The following is a 22,931-nucleotide window of genomic DNA, read 5'->3' as shown; positions in this document are numbered from 1 at the left end:
TTTCTTGCAGGAAACACACCTTAAGGGTACTCAGTGTGCCTTCATAGCCGGAGGCCGATACAGAGTCTTGGCCCATGCGGGATATACATCTGACTCCAGAGGGGTAGCAGTCATTGTTAAGAAGTCCTCACCGTTCTGCACCACCCGCACATGGGCGGACACACAGGGGACATACGCGGGAGTACAGGGCACCTGGAATAGACACACTTATACGCTAATCTCGGTATACGCACCACCCAAACTACAGACTCGTACTCTCACAGCTCTTGCGAACATACTTCTAGATACAGCAGACACTATACAAGTAGTGGGAGGCGATTTCAACGATGTTATGGACATAGGGCTTGATAGATCTGGAGGCACAGTGAGAGCAGAGCACCAGACCACACTGTCCAATCAGATGTCCACTATAGGGCTTACAGATGTATGGCGGTGGCTACACCCAACGCAGCAGACCTACTCATACTACTCTGGGGCACATAGGGTGTTCTCGCGACTCGATTATATTTTTATGTCCCGCCAGTGTCTGAGGGTAGAAGATACAGCAGAATATAAGGCCAGAGGTATTTCAGATCATTCGCCATTGTATGTGAGGGTGGGGCATGACCAGGGTAGGGGTACGGGTACCTGGCACTTAGCGGCCTGGGATCTCCGTAACACGACCATACTGAGAGGCATTCGGACAGATATCAAGGTGTATATTGCGGAAAATGAGGGTACGGTAGACTCGAGGGTCACCCTCTGGGAAGCCCTAAAGCCAGTACTGCGGGACAGGATAAAGTCCAGACTGGGGGTGGTAAGCGGGAAACTGCAGGCGGATGTGGCTGCCCTAGAACAGGAAGTCCTGGGACGGGAGAGAGACTATCTGACCCAAAAAAACAGCGAGAATCTTAGACGGCTACTTGATGCCCAGAAACAGTATAGGGAACTGGCAACTGATGAGGCAAAGACCCAATCCCTTGCTACCCTACACCGGCTATATGATGTAGGAGACAAGTCAGGAAAGCTCTTGGCGTGGCTCAGTAAAAAAGAGCGGGCAGCCAGATGGATAGACAGTATAGGCTCCGCAGACGGGATCACTGTTAACACTGACACGGAGATAGCAGAAGCATTTGCTACTTATTATGAAGCGTTTTATGCCGCTCGAGATCTTGCAACTCACGAGGAAGGTTTACAATATTTGGACACTACGGCCCTGCCGGTCTTGCCCCCTGAGACCCGGGAGGTCCTGGAGGCTGACATAACGTCTGATGACATCACGGACGCCATCGCCAGGCTGAGACCGGGCAAAACCCCAGGCCCGAATGGTTTCCCAGCAGAACTTTTTAAGCGTACGGCAGACCTTTTGACCCGCCATCTTACAGGCCTCTTCACTGACGCCTTCAGGGAGGGAGAGCTCCGACCGGATCTCGCTATTGCCACGATCATCCCGATTTATAAGGAGGGCAAACCCCGAGAGCACTGTGCCTCTTACGGGCCTATCTCCCTACTAAATACGGAAGTAAAACTGTTAGCTACCATCCTGGCGGTCCGTTTGAGGACGGTTATTACAGGCCTAGTCCATTCGGACCAATCAGGCTTCCTCCCAGAAAGAGCAACTAAACTGAACCTTAGAAGAACACATAACTGGCTGCAGGAAGTGAGGGGCCGAACGGATCCACACTGGTTCCTTTCCCTGGATGCCGAAAAGGCGTTTGACGCGGTGCACTGGCCCTTTCTGTTCGCAGTGCTCCATAAGTTTGGTTTTGGGCCGCATTTTATCAAGTGGGTACAGCTTCTCTACACTGCCCCGAGGGCCAGGGTGAGGGTGAACGGAGAACTATTGCGCGAGTTCCACATTCAGAGAGGCACTCGACAGTGCTGCCCCCTGTCCCCCCTCCTCTTTACGCTCACCATTGAGGTGCTCGCAGCCAGGATCCGGCAGAATAAGGACATTCATGGCTTCACGAGCAAGGACTCAGACCCAACGTCAGAAAAGATATCCCTATACGCGGACGATGTCTTGCTCTACATGACTAGACCAGAGACCACCGTCCCTGAGCTCTTTCGAGAAATAGAGCAGTACGGCGGGAAGGCGGGCACCGAATTAACTGGCACAAATCTATACTCTACGACCCTGGGGGACGCAATCAATGGGGGACGCTACCGGACGAACTATTGACAACCACAGAAGGCTTCCAATACCTCGGGTGTATATAACCACGAGTACGACCCTCTCGTTCCGCAGGAATGTGGAACGGATCATAACGGATGCAGTGGCAGATATGGACCGGTGGAGACACCTCCCATTGACACTCCTGGGCAGAGCAGCCATGTACAAAATGATCACTCTACCGAAATTTCTTTATGCCGTACAAAACGAATATTATCCGATACCTGTGGCGGTCTTCCACAGGATCCATGCGGATTTGCGGTGCTTCCTGTGGCTGGGCAAACACGCCAGGGTGGCCCTGTCCACGCTCCAGAGGCACCAGTACAGTGGAGGGATCTCGCTCCCTAACCTGGAGGCCTACTACTGGGCAGAACATCTAACACCAATTAATGATTGGCTACACTTCCCGGCGGACCACCCGACTTACGCCCTAGAGCGTACAAAAATGTCATCGAAAAACCTACTGAGTTACCTGTACGGAGGCTCCAGGAGGGTGCCCCTCCTCCCGGCTACGGCTATCACACTTGGTGCATGGGCAAAGGCCACTAGGCGTATGGGTTGGGATAAGAGACCAACGAGGCAGACTCCGCTGTGGCACTGCCAATGGCTGATGGAACTTGACAAATTGCGAGGCTTCCAAAGGTGGGACGATATAGGCATCTCGACTATTGGAGATGTGATAGCCAAAGGGGAACTAAAATCCTTCCAGGTTCTTAAATCGGAGTTTGGGCTGCATAATACACAACAGTTCAAGTATATCCAACTAAGACACGCCTGGAACGCCCAAAACATCACACTCACGCATATCCCCGAATATGCACCACTAGAGGGGAGGCTCCTTCAAGAACAAATTCCGAGAAAGGCGGTCTCCCTGACATACAAAACCTTGACTAACCATATGTTGGGGGATCTGGCAAAACTCAAAGCCACGTGGGAGGCTGAGGTGGGAGAGATGGAAGACCTGGACTGGGAAACAGTGTTGATGCACCCCCGGGAGGTGGCAATCAAGTCCAGACTACGACTCATTCAATTTAATGTACTGCATAGAACCTACTACGACAGACTACGCCTCAGCAAAATGGGGAAGGTAGACAACTCGCGATGCCTTAGATGCCACCAGGGGGAGGGAGATTTTTACCATACAATATGGACATGTGACACAATACAAATATACTGGGCACAGGTATTTAAGGAATTAGAGGAAGTCCTTGAGGCTTCGATCCCTCTGGATCCCAAGCTGGCATTGTTAGGCATGACGAACAAAGTAGACCTGACTCACTCACTTCTTACATTTCTGGTCCTTGCGTTGGTTGTTGCGAAAAGGGACATTGCAAAGCACTGGGGAGCGCCGGAACCGCCAGATCTGGAGGAGTGGAGGAGAGGGTTAGATCTATATATGGCAGCCGAGAGGGTCACCTATAAGGCTAGGGGATGTCCCAAACAATTTCGCAGAGTTTGGTCCAAATGGCGACACTACCATGGGTTGGATGTGGGGCTGTGAGGGAGGGCATCTTGGGGGGGAACATGGGTCAAGACACTGGGATAAACGAGACATCTGGACAAAGGGCAATATGTCGCACACTGAACACGAGGGGGGCCGCGGGACACCGGCGACATATGGCTCAGAACTGTGAAAGACTATGCTGGCGCTAGAGGGACGAGGGAGGGAATAGAAGTGTAATTGCTGTTATTTTTCGTATATGCATTATTGAAGGTACAAAACATGTGTTCACTGTTTATTAGGGGGGGTGGGGAAGGTTCAGCAACAAAACAAAGAAAAGCAGATGCCCGGAATGCCCATTCCATGCTCACATGGATGTACGACATTACAACGCATGCTTTTACATCGCATGCTTTTACAACGCGAGTTTTACAACGCATACCATTACAACGCATAGCGCTTTGGGGTGCTGGATAGTGAATAGTTTAATTTACTATTCCAACTCCAGTCCCCGTGGACACTAGGGAAGGTGTTGGACAGTAAATTAAACTTATTCCCTATCCTAGAGCGCCCCCCAGCGCAATGCGTTGCAATGGTTTGCGTTGTAAAAGCTGCGATGTAAAAGCATTGCGTGGTAAAAGTTGCGTTGTAAGTGATGTTTCCCGCTCACATCTGTGTATGAGTCTACACCTACAGCGCTCTCATGATACTTGCCGCCCAACCTCCGGGATGTGGGCTAAATGGCCGTGTATCCTTCTATTGACGGCGAGATGTACTAATTGTGATGAATAATTGGAATACCCGATTAATTGTTGGTGGCTTCCTGTGAATCTGCAATAAAATATTTTTTTTAAAAAGTCTGATGTATAGTGACACAAATAGTGAAATATTTGCAGACTTACAGTCCCTCACATCTAGACCCAAGGATATTTGGCAGCCCTTGCGGGACTAACTGAGTGAGTGAGATACAAGAGCTGACACCCAACAATCAAATACACCACCAACTTCCCAATGAACAGGGTGACATATTATGGGAAACAGGGAGTGCACACCAAAAGTCATGCAGAGTCATCTTGATGCTACACTAATGCTGCGTGATACCATGGAACCCTCCACACTAGCTTTACTTGGCCTCACTGGGACATACTGTAGAACATATGTGAATTATGATGTGATGTAATGTCCTTTCTGGGAATCATGGATACTTCCATTGCTGTACCATGAATAGATATGTATGTATGACACCGAGAAAATTTAAGTATAAATAAACTGCCAGAAGGAAACTAAAAAGCAGGGGAAGTCACAAATGTATGATCACAGGTATCCCTAATCACACCTTCCCACCACATTAACCCATACTCTACTTAAATGACTAGACAACACAGCAGTTGCAACACCACTACTGACCGCAAAAAACCCACATACACAGAAACATCTCAAGTGTCATTTCACTAACTGAAAAACCTCTGTTTCACTGCCACCAACATCCATAACCAGAATGTCACCCAAACTTAATCACACCAAAATGTCCTATGCCCATGCACTGCCACCCATACTACACCACAAATCCTTATCAAAGCACCATTACATGTACACTAAAATGCCTACTCTTCAACACAAGATCCATGAAAAAAATTGCGGTAACAGTTTTTACCTGCTTTCAGAAACAACATCAGACCTTAATTTCATAACAGAAACATGCTTCAACAAAGACTTTACATCCACATGCCACAAAGCCATCCAACCTTACTTTCTCATCATAAACAAAAGGCATATTGGCGAAATAGGTGAATATATTGCGGTAATATATAAAACAAAATCTCTGCAAATAATACAAATTGAAAAGCTCAACATGGACGGCGGTGAATACTTGATGATAAAATACCACCCCACTCCAACTATAACTTATGCCTTCCTCTTAATATATAGACCACCACACAGCCATGCCAACTTTAAAAATGTGTTAGTAGCTACAGTGACCAACACACATCTGGACCGCCCAACCCAATACAATTTAGGAGATATCTACTTATGGTTTGTCAAGAAGAATCTAACCACAACTACAGCTATCACCACTAGCCTTGAAGCCTTGAACCTCCAATAAATCCTTTCTGGCCCAACTCATGCGCAGGACACACTTCAGATATCATAAGCTGTAAACTAAAGTAGCCACAATATCTTCACTTTGAAGATCAACATACCTATCAACCACAACACTTCAAAGACACCAAAAACCATCAACACACGCATACAGACAATGGATTTAACTAGATATCCACCAACTCAACATCCACCTCCAAAGAACCACCAAAATACCTTTCATTCAAAAGACATACACACCTTCTGCAATTAATCTCCACTGCACTTCATAAACAGATACCAACAAAACCACATCCCAGGTTTTACCACACAAAGAACACCAAATGGGTAAATGACAACATCAAAAGAATTAAAATATAACTCAATATACTACTGTGCAAGTGGAGAAAATCAAGAGATGAAACAGACACAAGCATGCAGCACCAGTATAACAGAGCCTATAAGACAGCCATCTGAACACAAAAAGAACTCCATAAAACAGAATTCCACAATCCACAGTGCCAAAACACAGAAACACCACAAGACTTTGGTGACAAAATATCCAATTAAGTCATCGTTAACATTAATTTAGATTGAAAATTACTTTAAAGACAACGCAGAGGACAAAAAGAGAGAAAGCGGCAGGCCCAGGCAGTTTTCCTTAAGAGTTATATAAGGCTTTAAAGGTAGAGCTGGTTCCACACTTAAATAAGTTACTGAACAGCATTTACATCCACCATGCCCCTCTTCCAGCATCATGGAAAGAGGCAGTCATAACATTAATTTTAAAACCAACCAAAGACCCCATGAAGTGTGAGTCTTATAGAACAAGTTCTCTGTTGAATAGAGACTACAAAATATTTACGCAAATACTTGCCACAAGGTTAAACAGTGTATTAATACACAACAAATGACCAACCCACCATTGAAAGAGACAACAATAATCATCCATCAATGCATACTTGCAATACCCTGTCACAAAAAGATTTCATTAATGTTATCATTGCAGCCAGACTATCAGGATCACTTTCCCACCCAGAACTGGCAAAAATCTTTAAAGATATCCTACGCCCAACCTTTGCGGGGAAGGTATTCAGCTGCATACTACACAAGTCCCTGGACCTAGGTTCGTTGCCACCTGAGCTGAAAACAGCTTACATTAGACCTCTCCTTAAAAAGAAAAACCTCACCTATCCGACCCTGGAAACTTGAGGCCCATATCAAATGGATCATTCCTAGGGAAACATTTTAGAGGAGTGTTTACTCAACTCTCCAAATTTACAATAGAGAATGACTTAATGTCAATCCAAGAGTCTGACTTAAGACCAGGCAGAGGCACACAGTCAGGCATCACATCCATCTGGGAGTATGTCTATAAAACTCACAGAGGACAAGAACAGAGTAGCTGCCTTTTGCTGCTGGATTTATCAGCTGCATTTGACATTGTACACCATCACAGAAAACTACAAAGACTTCACTACCTCGGAGTCAGCGGAAATACTCTAAAATGAATTACTTCTTATCTCACAAAGTGTAGTTTAACCACAACCTTTCACATCCGCTCTTCAGAAGCATCACCTTGGCATCCCTCGGGGTCCATCATATCCCCTCTATTATTCAACATCTGCAAAGCCCCCTTCCAAACATCCTTAGATTACATCTCACCTATTACAACTATGCAGATGACACACAAATCATTATAAAAATGGATATCTCACAAGATCTCTACTATTCAAAACTTGATGACTGCTTTCGTGCCATAAATATGTGGATGATTAATAACCACGTAAAGCTCAATACTTCAAAGATAGAGATTATGACCCACAGACAGTAGCAAAATACCTGCCTACTGCCATATGGCATAAGAACTTGAAGCCCCTTCAACAGTATTAAGCTAAGTTAGAAACCTAGAGATAGCCATGGATTCAAACCTATAATTTATACCACATTAACCCCTTGGGTGCTTATGACGGAACCACGCCATCATGAGTCACGGGTGGCGTCTGCTCATGATGGTGTGATTCTGTCATGCTGCTGCCGCTCTGCCCACGCGGCATTAATTCCCCGCCTGTGCGGGTGAATTAATGAGCAGGCGGGGTCATGACAGAACCACGCTGTCATGAGCACATGCCGCCCGTAGCTCATGACGGTGTGGTTCCGTCATAAGCACCGAAGCGCCGCGCTCCCCCCCTAGCATCCCCTGTGCCGCGGCAGAATTCGTGCTGCGCCAAAGGGGTTAATAATCATAAAGAGTGCCTTCTAGATAATGAAAAAAACATGTTGCATCTTCACATTCCTTGCATAGCAACATAAACTGAAAGCCATCCACGCACTTGCATTCTCCAAACTTGTCTATGCCAGCAGCCTATTCTTTGGCGCGCGCACATTCATAGTCCACAAGAAACAACTCTTCAAAAATGCTTGGGTTAGCCGCCTTCTCCACCTTCACACAAGAGACCACATGACTCAGTTTCTGCAGTTGCTCCACTAGCTACCAATAGCTAGAAGGACAATGTTCAAGGCATTCTCCATAGAGCTGCCAAGGAAAAGGACCGCTATACCTACAAGTGAATTTCAAGCAATACGAACAAAACAGAACACTGCACTCCAGGCTTGCACCAATTATCATTTGACTACCTTACCATAGGAAATCTGTGGGAGGCACTGCTTTCTTGGTATAAGCAACCAAGGTCTGAAACTTACTACAAGTCAGCATTAGAAGCATCCAGAAACACATACACTTCAGAAAACAGTTGAAAACATGGCTATTTCAAAGATAACTAAATCCATCTAATATCCCGGCAACACAGCCCAGAAAGAAAGTCGCACACTCAAGCACAATCTTCAGCTCACCATCCACAGATTGGAAACAACCCAACCAGCAAACTGTGTTCTATATGCAGGAAAGCTAAGAAGAGCAGACCTATGGTTCCCCGGGGAATTATGGTACACAGACATAATATCGACTCCAAAATATCGTTTGGACAGAATATCGAGTTTTAAATATCGTTTGGAGAAAATATCGACAGGACAGAATATCGACAGCCAAAATATTGTTTTTAAGGTAAGTGAAGTAATATCGACTGTAAATAATATCGAAAGTAAAAAATATAGTTTTTTATATAATATGTAATTATTTATAGTGTTTTTATGTTATAATATGTGTGAAAAGTGTCATTTTATGTTATAATTATTTTTAATTAATGATTTTTTTTAAATTATTGTGTAATTTTATTCTGTAGTGGGTTGTGGGTTTATAGGGGAATAGGGTGGGAAGTAATTTAATTATAATTAATTAAATATGTAAATGTATTAATTGGTAGTAATAATTAATTAATTGGTAATTAAATAATATATGTTAATTATTTAAAATTTAATTGGTAATTAATTTAATTTAATTTATTAATTGCTAATTATGTAAATTAAAATAATGTATTTCCTGTAGCGGGTTGTGGGTTTATAGGGGAATAGGGTGGGAAGTAATTTAATTATTATTTATTAAATATGTAAATGTATTAATTGGTAGTAATATTTAATTAATTGGTAATTAAATAATATTTGTTAATTAATTAAAATGTAATTGGTAATTATTTTAATTTAATTGATTAATTGCTAATTATGTTAAATTAAAGGGGTATTTTTAGGGTTCAGGGTCAGTTTTTAGTTTTTGGGTAAAGGGGTATTTTTAGGGTTCAGGGTCAGTTTTTAGTTTTTGGGTAAAGGGGTATTTTTAGGGTTCAGGTTCAGTTTTTAGTTTTTGGGTAAAGGGGTATTTTTAGGGTTCAGGGTCAGTTTTTAGTTTTTGGGTAAAGGGGTATTTTTAGGGTTCAAGGTCAGTTTTTAGTTTTTGGGTAAAGGGGTATTTTTAGGGTTCAGGGTCAGTTTTGGGTTTTTGGGTAAAGGGGTATTTTTAGGGTTCAGGGTCAGTTTTTAATTTTTGGGTAAAGGGGTATTTTTAGGGTTCAGGGTCAGTTTTTAGTTTTTGGGTAAAGGGGTATTTTTAGGGTTCAGGGTCAGTTTTGGGTTTTTGGGTAAAGGTTTTTTTTAGGGTTCAGGTTCAGTTTTGGGGTACAGGGGTACAGGGGTACAGTGTAAAAATAAAGTAAAATTAAATTTACATTAATTTAATTTAATGAAATTAAATTAAATTACATTATATTTAAATAATTTTAAATAATTTAAATTGAAAAAAAATATTATATACTTACCAATACTTACGTTGTAATGGTAGTGCGTTGTAAAAGTTGCGTTGTAACGTCATATATCCACTGTTGCACTCTTTGCAGTGGGAATAGTAATTTTTACTCTTTTGTATTTGTACGTTAATAATATTGGCTATTATTTAATTAAATTTTGTTACTATATATATATATGTTTTAAGAAATATGATTAAAAAAATATTATTTTTTTACTTTCATTAATTATTTAATTATTAAAAGTTAATTTAAGTATTGTTAATTATATTTTAGTAATTAATTTTTTATATTAATGTAATTAAACATTGTTTTTATTAAAGTCGATATTTTTTACAACTATATTTTTGTAAACGATATTTTGTACTCGATATTTTTGTACTTACCTGTTTGTACATACAAACTCGATATTTTGTTTGTAGATATTTTTTCCTCGATATTTTGGGTAGTCGATATTTTGGTAGTCGATATTATTTCAGTGATCCGGGAATTATATAGCTAAGTAATTTCATAAAAAACATTTATGGTCCACAATAATTTTAAGACCCAGCAGATAACAGTCAATTGTAACTCACACCTCTATAATTCAAAGAAGACATATCTGCTGCTAGAGTTGTCCATCACCTATCTAGTACACCACTGCAGGTCCTAAACATCTATAAATTCGGACTGCTTCTTTTCCTCTTACAATGACACTCAGAAATGTCTCAGGGCTACAACTATACTGAATCTCAGAGTAACCAGCTAAGCAGACTATAATCATAAGCTATACCATAAAGGGACCTGCAGTGCTGTTCAAAGCTGCCAGCACACTGAAAACCACAAAAGTGTTAGTCTGTCTCTCACACCTCATCTTCTACTATGCTGTTGCTTGCTGCATTCCATAACACGAAAACCACACCTCACTGGTCCTCATTCACGATATGAAAATACTTCCCACACAGGATCACACAAAAAAAAGACAATACCCTTCCAACCATACATCCTACATAGCATAGCTTGCTACACATGTAGAGAAGTGCTTCAGTGCCCTCTGTAAGTGTAGTAAGCATTATATAAATTCTGCAATAAATACAATACCCTTGAAGGCTACGGCAGCAGTCTGACAACCTTGTACCTCTACAGGAGATCCCCTCTCCTTGACTCTACAAACACCACCACAAGACCACACATATCAGAGGCAAGTTCCGCTGGTTCCCTCTCTCAGGAAACCGTCCTTTGATGCCACCAGCCTCTCAGGCAGCCACAGTGCACAAGATGCCAGATTTCAGGCTCTGCAGTCAGAGTTTGGGAGGAGAGTGACCACAATCCCATCACCAGGCTCTGCCCCTAGGCATTAGTTATATAAATCGGTTTGGTTGGTAGATAAGGTCTAACGCTCACACCAAGATTTTCATAGTCCTTGTTTTGCTTGTTCTCGGAGTCTAAAAATCACATTTATGATACCTGGACTGGTTCATCAGTTGTAAAACTAATACTGATGGGCAAACTTAAAAAAAAAAGTATTTATCGAGTTTAACTAACAAAAACATCGGTACAGATTACATTTCAGCCGGTGCAGTACGTAATATTTCTTTTGCCACTTTTATTCAGGATATGCAATATGAGATAGGGGAGAAAGAGTGTGGGGGGTGTTAGTGATTCAAAGGGAGGGGTGGTGATAAGGAAGGAGGTGGAAGGCAGCCAAAAGAGTAACCAATAACATTGTCACTCAGAGAACTCCACCTACAGCTTGATGACAAAGTTTAGATTGAGCACCTCTATTTAGGACAGTTGGTTAGGGTGTAGGTCAGGCATAGTGTGGCATAAGACCAAGATGTTGCTACGTGAGAAAGACGTGAACATGGATGCAGACTGTGGAGGACTGTCGCATCACAGTGTACCCTCGGTTGAGTCGCCCAGCGACCTAAGATAGCTTGTCAGGGGTGCCTAAATATCCTTGGAATGGGAGCGGACTGGTGTCAACCGTCAGTATGCGTCCATTAGCTTTTGGCAGAGGGCTCCATCGTGTAATCAAGTGTTCCTCGTGGGAGCTCTTCGCCTGCCCCAATGCATCGCCACCCTACGTTTGGCCAGCAGTACCTGCATTGTCGTTAGCCGGCAGGCCTCCGGGTGAAATCGAGGGGCGTGTTAGCCAGGGCATGGCCAGTAATGCTAGTGATGAACCTAAACACCATTACCCCGGAAGTCACGGATCTCGGGGCATTCCCGTACCAAATGCAGGAAGCCTGCGCGCAGTGCGGCATAGCGTAGCGTAAGCCGCACAGGTCCTCTACGAGTCCCATTCTCTATAGTCACACAGGTGTAGGACAAATTATGTGTAAGAACTTAAAGTGACTCAATCTCAACCTGTAGTTCAGAGACAGGGCCCTAAATGGAGTACAGCAGAACGAACACTGTTCCTTGTAGATTTTTACATTGAGGTCATCTGAACAAAGCTGTTGAGCGTGGCAACCATGAGCGACACTGTTCGCTGTATGCCAGTATAAATGTGCGTGATCAGTGTTCGCAGTGAGGGGTTAGTGAGCTTTCCTTGAGTACGGTAAACACAGGGAGAGCTACCTTGCAGGTGTTACGAAGGTTGCCACAGTTGCTTGGAGCAGGTAATAAGTCATGGCGTCTAGAAGGGGTATGAAGCATCCTGGAAAATGTGTTGGTTGGTAGGTGACAAAGGTGTCGTTGGGATATATCATCCCCCAAAAGGTAAGCTTTAGCCGGCGGAGGCGTGCCCGCATTCCAGCCTCCAAGGCTGCAGGGATCAATGGATGTCTCGGGATGGGAACAAAAAAGATCTACAAATGGGGCAGGTGTGCTCTTTTCCACAGCTCATTCCATGCCCAGATCGTGCAAGCCTCTGTACTCACCTGTCGCCGTGCTGTGCTGGGAGGGCCATTAAGCACGGTCTGTAGTGGGTACATAGCCACATGGTCTGCTTCCGGGGGGGGGACTGGAACAGATTGGGTGCAACCAGAAATGTGCAGTGTGAGCATGCCGGTTGCGAAAATAGAAGTCCCCATCTGGTACAACCAGGTCGCCCTGCTCAAAAGGAAGTGAGAGAATTTTTCAAGACACACATGGTTGTCCACCAGCCCAGGCTAATGAAACTAAATAAAACCGAAGTTGCCGGCAGGAACAGGTCATAAGAAGAAGGGGCAAATTAATAAAAGGTAAAGAAATGTGGGGACAACCACCCTTTTAGCTATTGCCGCTCTGCCAGTCAGGGACAGCTCGAGTTTCGATTATATTGGCACCCGATCTGCAAGCTACAACATCAGTCTGCCATAATTATCTCGCCACAGCTCTTCTGTTTTCCGGTTAAGCCAGATCCCCAACTTCTGAACTGAGTCAGTGATCCACATTAAGGGAAAATTAGGAACGAACATTTGCATAGTATCGGTGAGCTGGAATAATATGGACTTCACTCAGTTGATGGTGATGCTAGCTATGCCGACAAATCGGATAAACTCCTGAAGGAGCAGGTCTAAGTTGTTGGATGGAGTCTGCTGTAGGAAGCTGGAACTTTCCGGCATAGACACTCTCACTTTTTTCCTTGTATCAGTGTGTTCGGACTGCAGTTCACCAGGATCCTGCTAACCAGGACTCCAGTGGCAGTGTTCTCTCCTCTAAATTTGCTGGTAATTACTTTGCGCACCACACAATTGGCATACTGGCAGAGCCCTGTAAGCCCCTAATATATGGTACTAAGGTACCCAGGGGCATTGGTACACCAGCCGTCTCCCATGGGTTGCAGCATGTATTATGCCTCCCATGGGAGCCCACGTAAACTGTGCCTGCAGAGCTGCTATTGCAGTTTGCATGAAATGGTGCATACAACTTTCACCTTAGAAATAAGGCTTTCCTTATATCCAGCTCACTGTAGTTTAAACCTATGTCACCCCTAAAATGGGTCCTTCAGTCCAAGGGCAGGGTGATTGGTCTTAAGTGTGAAGGTATCCCTGCACAAGCTGGACACCCCTACAAACCCCGGACTCCATTCTCTGGGCTTTGTAATTGCGGGGCAGCCATTTTAAGGTACGTAGTGGACACTGGCAAGTAGAGATGTCCAGCTACATAATGGTTACCCTGACCCTGGTCATGCTTGTTATCAAACATGTTGGAATCATGCAACTACACCGATTCCAGTGTTAGTTTCATGATACTATGTATTGGTGGGCATCTTGGAGGACCCTTCAATACCTACCTGTGTAGCCTTACAGGGTCTGCCTGCCAGCCCTCCCTGCAGCTGAACCCAGACTGCTGCCCCTTGCTGATGAGCCTAAATTGAGCAGGGGAAGCTGAACAAAGGATTTCCTGCGAAGAATTGGTGTGACCACCTCTCCTTTAGAATTAGGGGGGTGGGAGCGCTTCTGAGTGCCATCAGACTGCATAGAAGGCACGTTTGGTGCCCTCGTTGCATAAACCAGTTTGGCCCAGTTCAGGAGCCCTTGGGTCCCAATCTGGCGTGAAACAACACAAAGGACCAGGGAGGTCCACCCCCCTGTTCAGCTCCTCCCCAGAGAGGTGCCCAGAGCTCCTCCAGGTGGCCACTTGATTCTGCCAAATTGAATCTTGGCCCCTGGGGGCATCTGACTGGCTAGGCCAGCTAAGTAGCGTCATGACCTCCCCTGATAGGCGGGTCAATGCACAAGATGTCCTTCCCACTTGTAGGGTTACTTGAGGGCTCCACTGAGGGTGGGTCCTTAGATTCGACCTGGACTTCGTCAAGATTCGTCAATACCTGTCGGAAGACACTTCTGCTGTTGGACACTGGAACTCTGCTGCTGGATCAAGCCAGGACCAAAGACAAGACTGCTCTAGGTGGGAAGAATCCTGCTGCAACTTTTTCTCCTTGCTCTTCCAAGTTTCTGCAACTCCGTGGCCATGCATCTTTGAGTCAGCTAGGACTCTGCATCCATCCAAGCAAGAAGGAATCTCCCTTGGAGTGAAGGAGTCACTTCCCTGCATCCGCAGGCACCTCAATGATGATGACCGGTTTGTGATCCTGCTGTCCCAATGACACCTCCCGGCTCCGCATCACAGGTGGCGGTTTGTTGGCTCCTCAGAGGTCTGACCAGTCGATGCCTGCAACTTGGGAGACGGTTATTCCTCTCCAGCCGACCTGACCCGCATCCCTGTGCACTGCGTCTGTTTGCCGTTGCCAAGACTTGTTGATTCTCCTCACTGAAGATCACCGAGCTCCAAGAAGACCCAGCTTGAAGCATCGCACTGCTCCAAGAACGACATCCCGGTGCACCCTCTTACAGTGGGTCTCTACCTTCTGTGTGTTGCTGAGGCCTCCCTGTGCTTGCTGCCAGAGGGTCCTCAATGGGGCTCCAGCGATTCCTGCTGACTCTCCTGCATGCTGAGGGCTAGCCCTGGCTTATTTTAGCTGGGTCTGCAACAAAGTATCTTTTCCTTTGACCTTACTGTTGCGGTTGTTGGTGGTCCTGCCAGCCACTAATCCTCCTGCATTCTATGTCATTCATGAGACAGCTGATGGACAACTCCTGGGCTCCTGTATCACCGCCTGAGCCCCACAGCTGCTTCATCCAGACCGTTGTGCTACAGCCATGACCTCCAACAAGGGATGCCATTGGGCTCCTGAGCATCCTGGACACCTCTGGTTGATTTGGACTCTGTCCTCTCTGCTTTCAGGTACTTCTTGTCCAGAATCCACATTTAGACTCCACCCTCCTTGTCCAGAGTCCCTGCAGTCGCTGAATTTCTATGGTTTTGTACGAGTGAAATGTCCAACTAACTATAACGCCCCTAAAACCTATGTTTTTTTCAGTCATTTTCTAAGGTTTTTTAAATGCTAATTTCTAACTATAACGTGCCTGAAACCTATGGTTTTTTCAGTGAATTTGAAAGGTTTTTTAAATGCTAATTTCTAACTATGCCTACAGAGGTAGGACATGTGAAGAAAGAAGAAAAAATGCATAGAAAGAAGCAAAAGAAATGCAGAAAGAAGCAACAGAAGTCCACAAAGACGAAAAAAGGTCAGAAAGAAGCAAGACGTGCAGAAAGAACAAACGGAGGAGCAGAAAGAGGCCTTGTTGCAAAATCATCCTGTACCCACAAATTTTTTAGATTGGTACTGGTGGTAACTGACTGACTAACCATGCCTAGAGTCAGTGCTATGCTAAAAGCCACTTAGAATATAGTCAAAACACCTACATACACTAGGGAACACTATGCGTTGGGGTACGCCTGTGGTTAGCATGATCTCCTCTGTAAGGCCCTAGTACATAATAGGGCAGGGGGATTAAAACTACATCTATGTCAGAGTTGCAGACATATGCTACTTTAACTAGTAGTCGCGTTTGCAGAATGGTGGAGAAAGGGTGCTGGGCGTCCAGCCAATGCTCAGGAATTCCGCTACGTAGAACTTACAGGAGGTACAAGGAGGGATTCTTAGCCCCCAAACTCCCTCAGGACTAAATTGGACTTCATCCCCCATCCAGTAGTCTGCCACGAGGCACGTCTGCCGAGTGATAGTGAAAGGAGGCCATGGCCTTCGAAGACGTCTTAGCGATCCCACTGTGTGGGGCTTATTGGCGGTAACTACAAGGGTATTGGCCCCTGAGGACATCCTTGAAGGCAAACTTCCTAAACTATTACCTCCAGCCATTCCCACACAGCAGCATTGGTAAGTAATCGTACCAGGCCATGTCCACTTTGACCACCACTCTACAAACGCACTCCCTGGGACGCTCTTGGATGGGGATTGATGTCCCCTTCACTGCTGGGGGTCCTTTAGGGGCCAACTAGCCTACCTTTTACCTCCAGTAAGCACCACGCAGTGGGATTGGTGAGAGGTAGACAAAGGCCATGCCCCCTTTCTCCAACACTCTGCAAACGGGCCCCCAGGCGCGTTGTAATTTGGGGGATTAAGTCCACATGAATCCGGATGGTCCCTGGGGTCCAACTAGCTCACAGGTACCTCCAGTAAGCGCCACAGAGCTGCTTTGCAGAGAGGTGTAAAAAGGGTCGTGGCCTGGACCACCTCTCTGCAACGCAGGCCTGTGGCACTTACTGGAGGTACCTGGTGGGCTAGTTGGCCCCTAGGATTGAAGGGCAATTAATTCCCCAACTTAAAACGCGCCACAGGGCGTGTTTGCACACATGTCCCCTCACACCCCGCCTCCTCCCTTCACCACTGTGCGAACGCACCCCGTGGCATGTTTTAAGTTGGGGGATTAAGTCCCCTTCAATCCTGAGGGTCCCTGGGGTCCCAATTCCAAGAAGGAGCGTACTAGACAGCGTCAGGTGGGTGGATCTCCAGGAGCATGGGGGCGTGATCAGATAACATTCGAGTCAGATGTCAGACATCTAGGGTCAAAGAAACTTTATCTCTGGTAACAAGCCAAAATCTATTCTGGACCAAGTGTTGCGTGTACAAGTAATGCCAGTCCCTTCCATGCTATGTAAATTATGAGCGTGCCAAACGTCGGTCAGGCTATAGTCAGCTATGATCATGAGGAGCTGTGCAGCGGACTGAGTGTGGAGTAACACTGAATCTGTCGGCTGTAGCGTCTAATACAACATTAAAGTCCCCGCCCACAATACCACTCCCGGTCCCATAGTCCCTGCCAGTCTCCACACCTCCGTGAGTCAGGCAGGGTCATCTGTGTTGGGGCCGTACACCAATACAAGTATCAGCGGGCGACCTTGTAAGATCCCGGCCAGTATAACGTACGGGCCCTGTAGGTCGCAGAGTGCTGAGATTGTGTGCCGTTGTAAGTTGTGGAGTGGTGTGGCTCACTGGTTAGAGGCGGCAGACCCGGGAGCAGAAGTCGGCCTGGGACCAGGGTTCAATTCCCGACGCGGCAGGGTCGTGGACTTGGGTCAGCGGACTCGATAATTCTCGCTTCGGTGCTTACTCTAATCAGGGGTTCCACTTGGCAACTCTGGGCATTAGCTTGCCTAATCTCCACAACGGCGCCATCAACTCCGGGGATGTCTGGCTCCACATTGGGGACTCCCAGCAGGGACCATCCCACAGGGAAAGCCAGGACGGGTTCCCCAGAGTTATACAGCGCCAGGAAACCTACGGACGGGTAGCAGTGCACTTTACAAGCTCAAATACAAATACAACCTCTCCTAAGGACTATGTCCACTCCCCTTGCATAATTCGAGTAGCAGGCCACATGTATTTACACAGCCAATGCGCTCTCAACCATGTCAGAGTCGAGTTCATCAGCTGGAGTTCCTGAAAGAAGCATTTGTCAATATTATTGCACTGCAAATAGGAAAAGTGTTGTGCCTTACGTATGTCATTCATGCCCATAATATTCCATGTCAATCATTTAATAGACGCCATCAGGAGACTTAGAGTGTGCAAAAGACAGTCATGTCGAGGCAGGTGCTAGCAATTGAGGGGAAAAGAATGCGATGTTGAGTGGCAAAACAGGAAAGAAAATAAGCAAATACCGAACAGTGTCATGACAGTGTCCCAATACCCACCGCCTACTTTGGCCCCCCAATCGGGTCAAATATGACCATTCCACTCAATCAACAATCACCATTATACAATCTGAAACATCTTGGAGGGACTCAGAATATGTAGATTATTGCGCCGGGACCGCAACTCTAAATCTTCATTTTTATTCAAAATGACTTCAAGAACTTTCTCCACCTGGAGCAGGTGCTCCCCCATCGAGGAGTGCGAGTCTTCAACCTTGGAGGTACAATATTCAAGTTGATCCAGTCGCTCCTCGTGTCGATCCACCTTTTCTTTCAGACGGTCAAAATTATCTGCCAGCATGTAAACGTTGGAGTTGGTGGTGTGCAGGCTTTGCTTACAGTCCATAAACACATGGAGAGGATATCTGACTCCTGGGCCAATTCTCCCCAGTCTGTGAGGACTGCATGTGCTTTTCCTGTGAAGACTCCATGCTGCAAATCGTCTTACATGGCTCAAATGACAGGTTCAACTGAATAGTGTCAGCCTTCCCCATAGTAGTAGCAGTCACACTGTGAGCCCTGGGACAAAGGGGTAATATGCAGATAAGACAGGGGGCGCAAGGCATAGTAATCGCGTCAGCTTTCTCACCGAACAGCTGGCCAGCCAGGAGATCCACCGCTAAGTGTACAATTAAGTTCACCAATAGGATGTTTAGGGGAGCAGTCAAGCCTCTATGGTCCTATCCATGGTGGTGTTTAGATGATATAATCTGGAGGGATCGGGACAGGCCACCTGGGGTAGCATCTTCTCCTATCGGCTGTGGGGCTTTCACTGTTGAGTCTCGCCTCACCCCAGTAAGTCCACCACGCTGGCCACGAGCAGACAGGCGACACCCCACAGGGTCCAGTGCTCAAGAGTGGAAGTTGAGTACCCCAAGTCCACACTGGAGGCTGTCAGCACTGAGATAGGTCCACTCGCCTGCAAACCTCACCACAGCGAGTGTGTCCAGTTGACACTAGTACAATGTCTTACAGAGGCTCCTCAGGGCACCTCACAGCTTTTAAACATACTCGTCCTGCCGGCAGAGAGCGCCCCCATGAGAAGTGGACCAACTGAGGGGGTGGGGGGCAACCAACCCAGGACCAAACTAGTGCAGTGGGCCACGCAGGCACACAGCAAGATGATTGCGGGGAGGATGGTATGGGGTCCGGTCTCCAAAGTACACATGGCCCTCGGCCCAGGGATGAGGCAGGCCACAAAGTATAGCAGGCCAAGGATTGTTCAGGCTTCTAAGGGCCCAGACCGGTTCCCGTACAGCCCAGGACGCCGGCTCCACACGGCCGCCATCAGCTCCAGTTGGCCCCAACAGGTGTAAGGGGTCAAGTCTAGACAGTATAGGCCTGTGGCGCAGGGGTAGAGCAGGGAGGGTGCTCTCCTTGCAGACAAAGGCCCAGCCGAGCCCATCCAGGGATCCAGCAGCAGGGGGCACAATCTTCCAGTCACTACCGCGATATCTTGCACAAAAAATCAAACAAACACAACACTCACCGCCCAGTCTTTCGCGGCAGTCCCATCTGTTCCAGAGGGGCCACAACTCAAGGGGCAGCAAGCTGCAACCTCCGCAGCGCAACAGTCATCTGAGTGGCATTCGGCAGCTGCCATTTTGGAATCCAGCCCACAACATGAGCTATGTCGTAGCCTTGGCCCAACCTCTGGAATTAAGCCGCCAATTGCATCTGAGGGATCGGTGCATCATCCGCAGGCAGTGCTGCTTCGTGTTCGTCCCAATGCAGCCACTAAGAGCGGATAATTACCAGATTAAGATTCCTGGTGGCAGAGACTCCTCAGAAGGCGGCCATCTTGCAACTGGACTAGCTACGTCCCACTGAGGGGGAAACTAAGTTAAGTGCTAAGGGTAAAACCATATATACGCTTTCAAATGGAGGTTAGGTGTTTGGATCTAAAGCTTTATCAAATTAAAGGGAGACTGGTTTCTAAGTATGTGCAGCTATTGTGGGCAATGGCGATAATGCCACACTACATTATGCTTAGTGGAATGGATTCTTTTCCAAGCCTTTCAAAGGCTCATCATTCAATTTAGTGCCCTGAACAACACATTCCAATGATACACTCAGAATGGGTCTGCTACATATATTTGAGATATTAAATATTCAATTTCACACATTTGGGAGAGGATGATGCATGTTCCATTTCAGAAGTTTGTATTCCCATCGTTCCACACCTGCTATTGCTCCACCAGTATAACAATTCATTACCTGTTTCTGTGCTGCAAAGTTTATCAGTATTAATCCTGTTGAGTGTTTCACGATAAATGGAAAAAGATAGAAGTAATGACTGACCAGTAATCCAACGATGCAGTGCAGTAGCTCAGGTCCACGAGGCTGAAACTCCGGTCACATTTACTGCTGCTGATATCATAGAAATCTAGTAAAGATTCAGGAGACATTCAGAAAAATATGAGAATAAGAAGCACAATTTGCATACATTCAAGGAAGGGCATTGCACAAGTTCAAGTTACATATTTTTACATAAGACTGTACTAATTCCAGAATATGAGAAAATCATGCATTCAATATCTTTCGGCTGTATGTGAATCAAGAGAGTATTAAAAAAATGAACCCAGAAATGAACAAGCATTGGCATAGCCAATAGGTCTCGCCTTTGGGACATTGTAAGTGTTTAGCCATACAGCACATTATCCTGGGTGCTGTCCCGCCAGGTATTGATGAGCTATGTAATTACTACACACTGGGTTATGCAGTGTGATTCAGGAATACATGCTTCCCTGAAACCTAAAAAGATCACAGGGCCCGATCACATTAACCCACGAGATATACTCCCAGGAATTCTGTAAGGTCCAAAAATACTATGGTGTTCTCTTTCAAGATAGACACAGCTTTACCCAGATCCTGGTTCTGACAAACAACGAATGAAGACAGAATAGAAGCCAAATTAAAAATCGGGTCATGCACAAAGAAACAGTACTGAATATCAGGCCAAGCATAGCCCCCCCCCAAAAAAATTAAGGCTGGTCAAAATGAGAGCACATTTGAGGGGCTTCCCAAAGGGCAGCAACTTCCCTCCTCTACTCTGACAGAATGCACAGGCATTGCACCAGAAGTCAATAGGAAGGTAATACAGTCAGAGAAACGGCCATGCTCAGGAGGCTGAACGAGTAAATTATCTAGAATCAACTCAAAGTAGAGAGGGTTGACTCCCTTGACGCACACTGCACATTGGTTCATGTCAGAGTTCACCTAAAACACATGACCAAAGTTCAGTAAAGTTTGTGGCCAAAAAAATGAGTTTACTAAAGGACAGATTACCAGTCAGACCCAGGAATGAGGTCTAACTTGTTGCTCAATCTTGACTCAGTCTAGGTTTTGCAAAGTCTGCACGAAGTGAATATATAAAGCGATCTCTCCTCAACAGCCTCACCTATTAGCACCTCGAACACCTTACACTGTATCAAGTGCAACAAATCTAGCTTAGACAGTGCTGGATAAACAGGTTCTGAGGGTATGTATAGGCAGTCTGCGGGCACTACAGCTTCTAGGTCGAGGCCAACTGGGTTATACCATAGGTTTTATAGTTCTAGCTGGATGCCACTGAGTCGATTATTATTGGCACTCTGGAGATGTATGTCTGGGGTGGTCTAGACCTGGGGGTTATGTCTGATGCAGAAAAATCTGACTGATAAGGGTGAAAACATCTACTTTGAACTGTGTTGGTCAAGTGTGCACTTCACAGTGCAACAGCACCCTCTCAGGTGGTTTCAGGAGCCCTCACTTCGAGTGCTTTACCTGTAAATATTGCCGTTTTACTCCAGAAGCCATACTGTAGAAATGCTGCACTGGTGCCATAAAAAAATATATATATATACAGTGAGTGCCCCGTGTTATTTACTGGCAATATGGCTTTGCAAATGTGTAGGCCATTCCTACTGTGGGATCAGGCTGGAGGTTAAGGCTGGGTACTGCAGCATAGGAAGTTATAAAGAAACCACCGCAGTAAAGGCGGTTTAGATTAGACTGCCAACTAACAAGGGTTAGAGGGCAAAAAAGCACTTTCGGGATCGTATTTTCTTTGCAGTACGAAAAATTGGAGCTGGGGCTATATCAGAGATAAACATTTATTTAAAACTGTGGACGTTCTAAGTAAAAGTGCCCAACTTGGTCAAATGTGAACATTACATGTTGCCTTTCAGAATGCTAATTACTATGAACATGAAGATTGTACATCTTTCAAACTAAATGATAGCACAGTACTTGTTTTTTACCTTCTTATGGGTAATGTAACCAAAGGGTACACATATCTCACTGAAGAGTACAGGGAGATGCATCTAAAATTGTTTATATGCCCAAGACCAGGGCACAAGTCCTAAAAAAAGAAGTGGGGGCACTTACCTAGTTAATCAGAATGCACGTGACATCACGACGGGCGATATTGTGGCGTGTGACATCATGGCGCGTGAAATCTCAACATGTGACGTCTGTGATATCTTAAGAAGTGACAGGAGATCTTAAGCCCTCTCATATATGTATAACATGTCCATCATGAGTACATTGGAGCATATTTCAAGCATATAGGGAAGCCCTCCTGATTTAGGCAGAAGATTCACACTTTTGTAATCTGCAC

General features: G+C 45.7%; 1 protein-coding gene across 7 annotated transcripts in view; it reads right to left on the bottom strand.

Moving 5' to 3' along the window:
• The window catches only part of EFCAB8 (EF-hand calcium binding domain 8), a 1,715,964-nt gene that overhangs the window by 1,220,284 nt on the left and 472,749 nt on the right, over positions 1 to 22,931 (bottom strand). For all 7 annotated transcript variants that reach the window (XM_078651814.1, XM_078651813.1, XM_078651812.1 and 4 more), the window contains one exon: positions 20,633 to 20,717. In XM_078651814.1, coding sequence (XP_078507940.1) covers positions 20,633 to 20,717 — 85 coding nt within the window. The remainder of the gene's footprint in view (positions 1 to 20,632; positions 20,718 to 22,931) is intronic.

This window comes from Lissotriton helveticus, chromosome 7 (genome assembly GCF_964261635.1).
Source record: "Lissotriton helveticus chromosome 7, aLisHel1.1, whole genome shotgun sequence".
In the NCBI taxonomy this organism is placed as follows: domain Eukaryota; kingdom Metazoa; phylum Chordata; class Amphibia; order Caudata; family Salamandridae; genus Lissotriton; species Lissotriton helveticus.
Note: the sequence above shows the minus strand (reverse complement) of the source record. Positions and strands in the feature narration are given on the sequence as shown.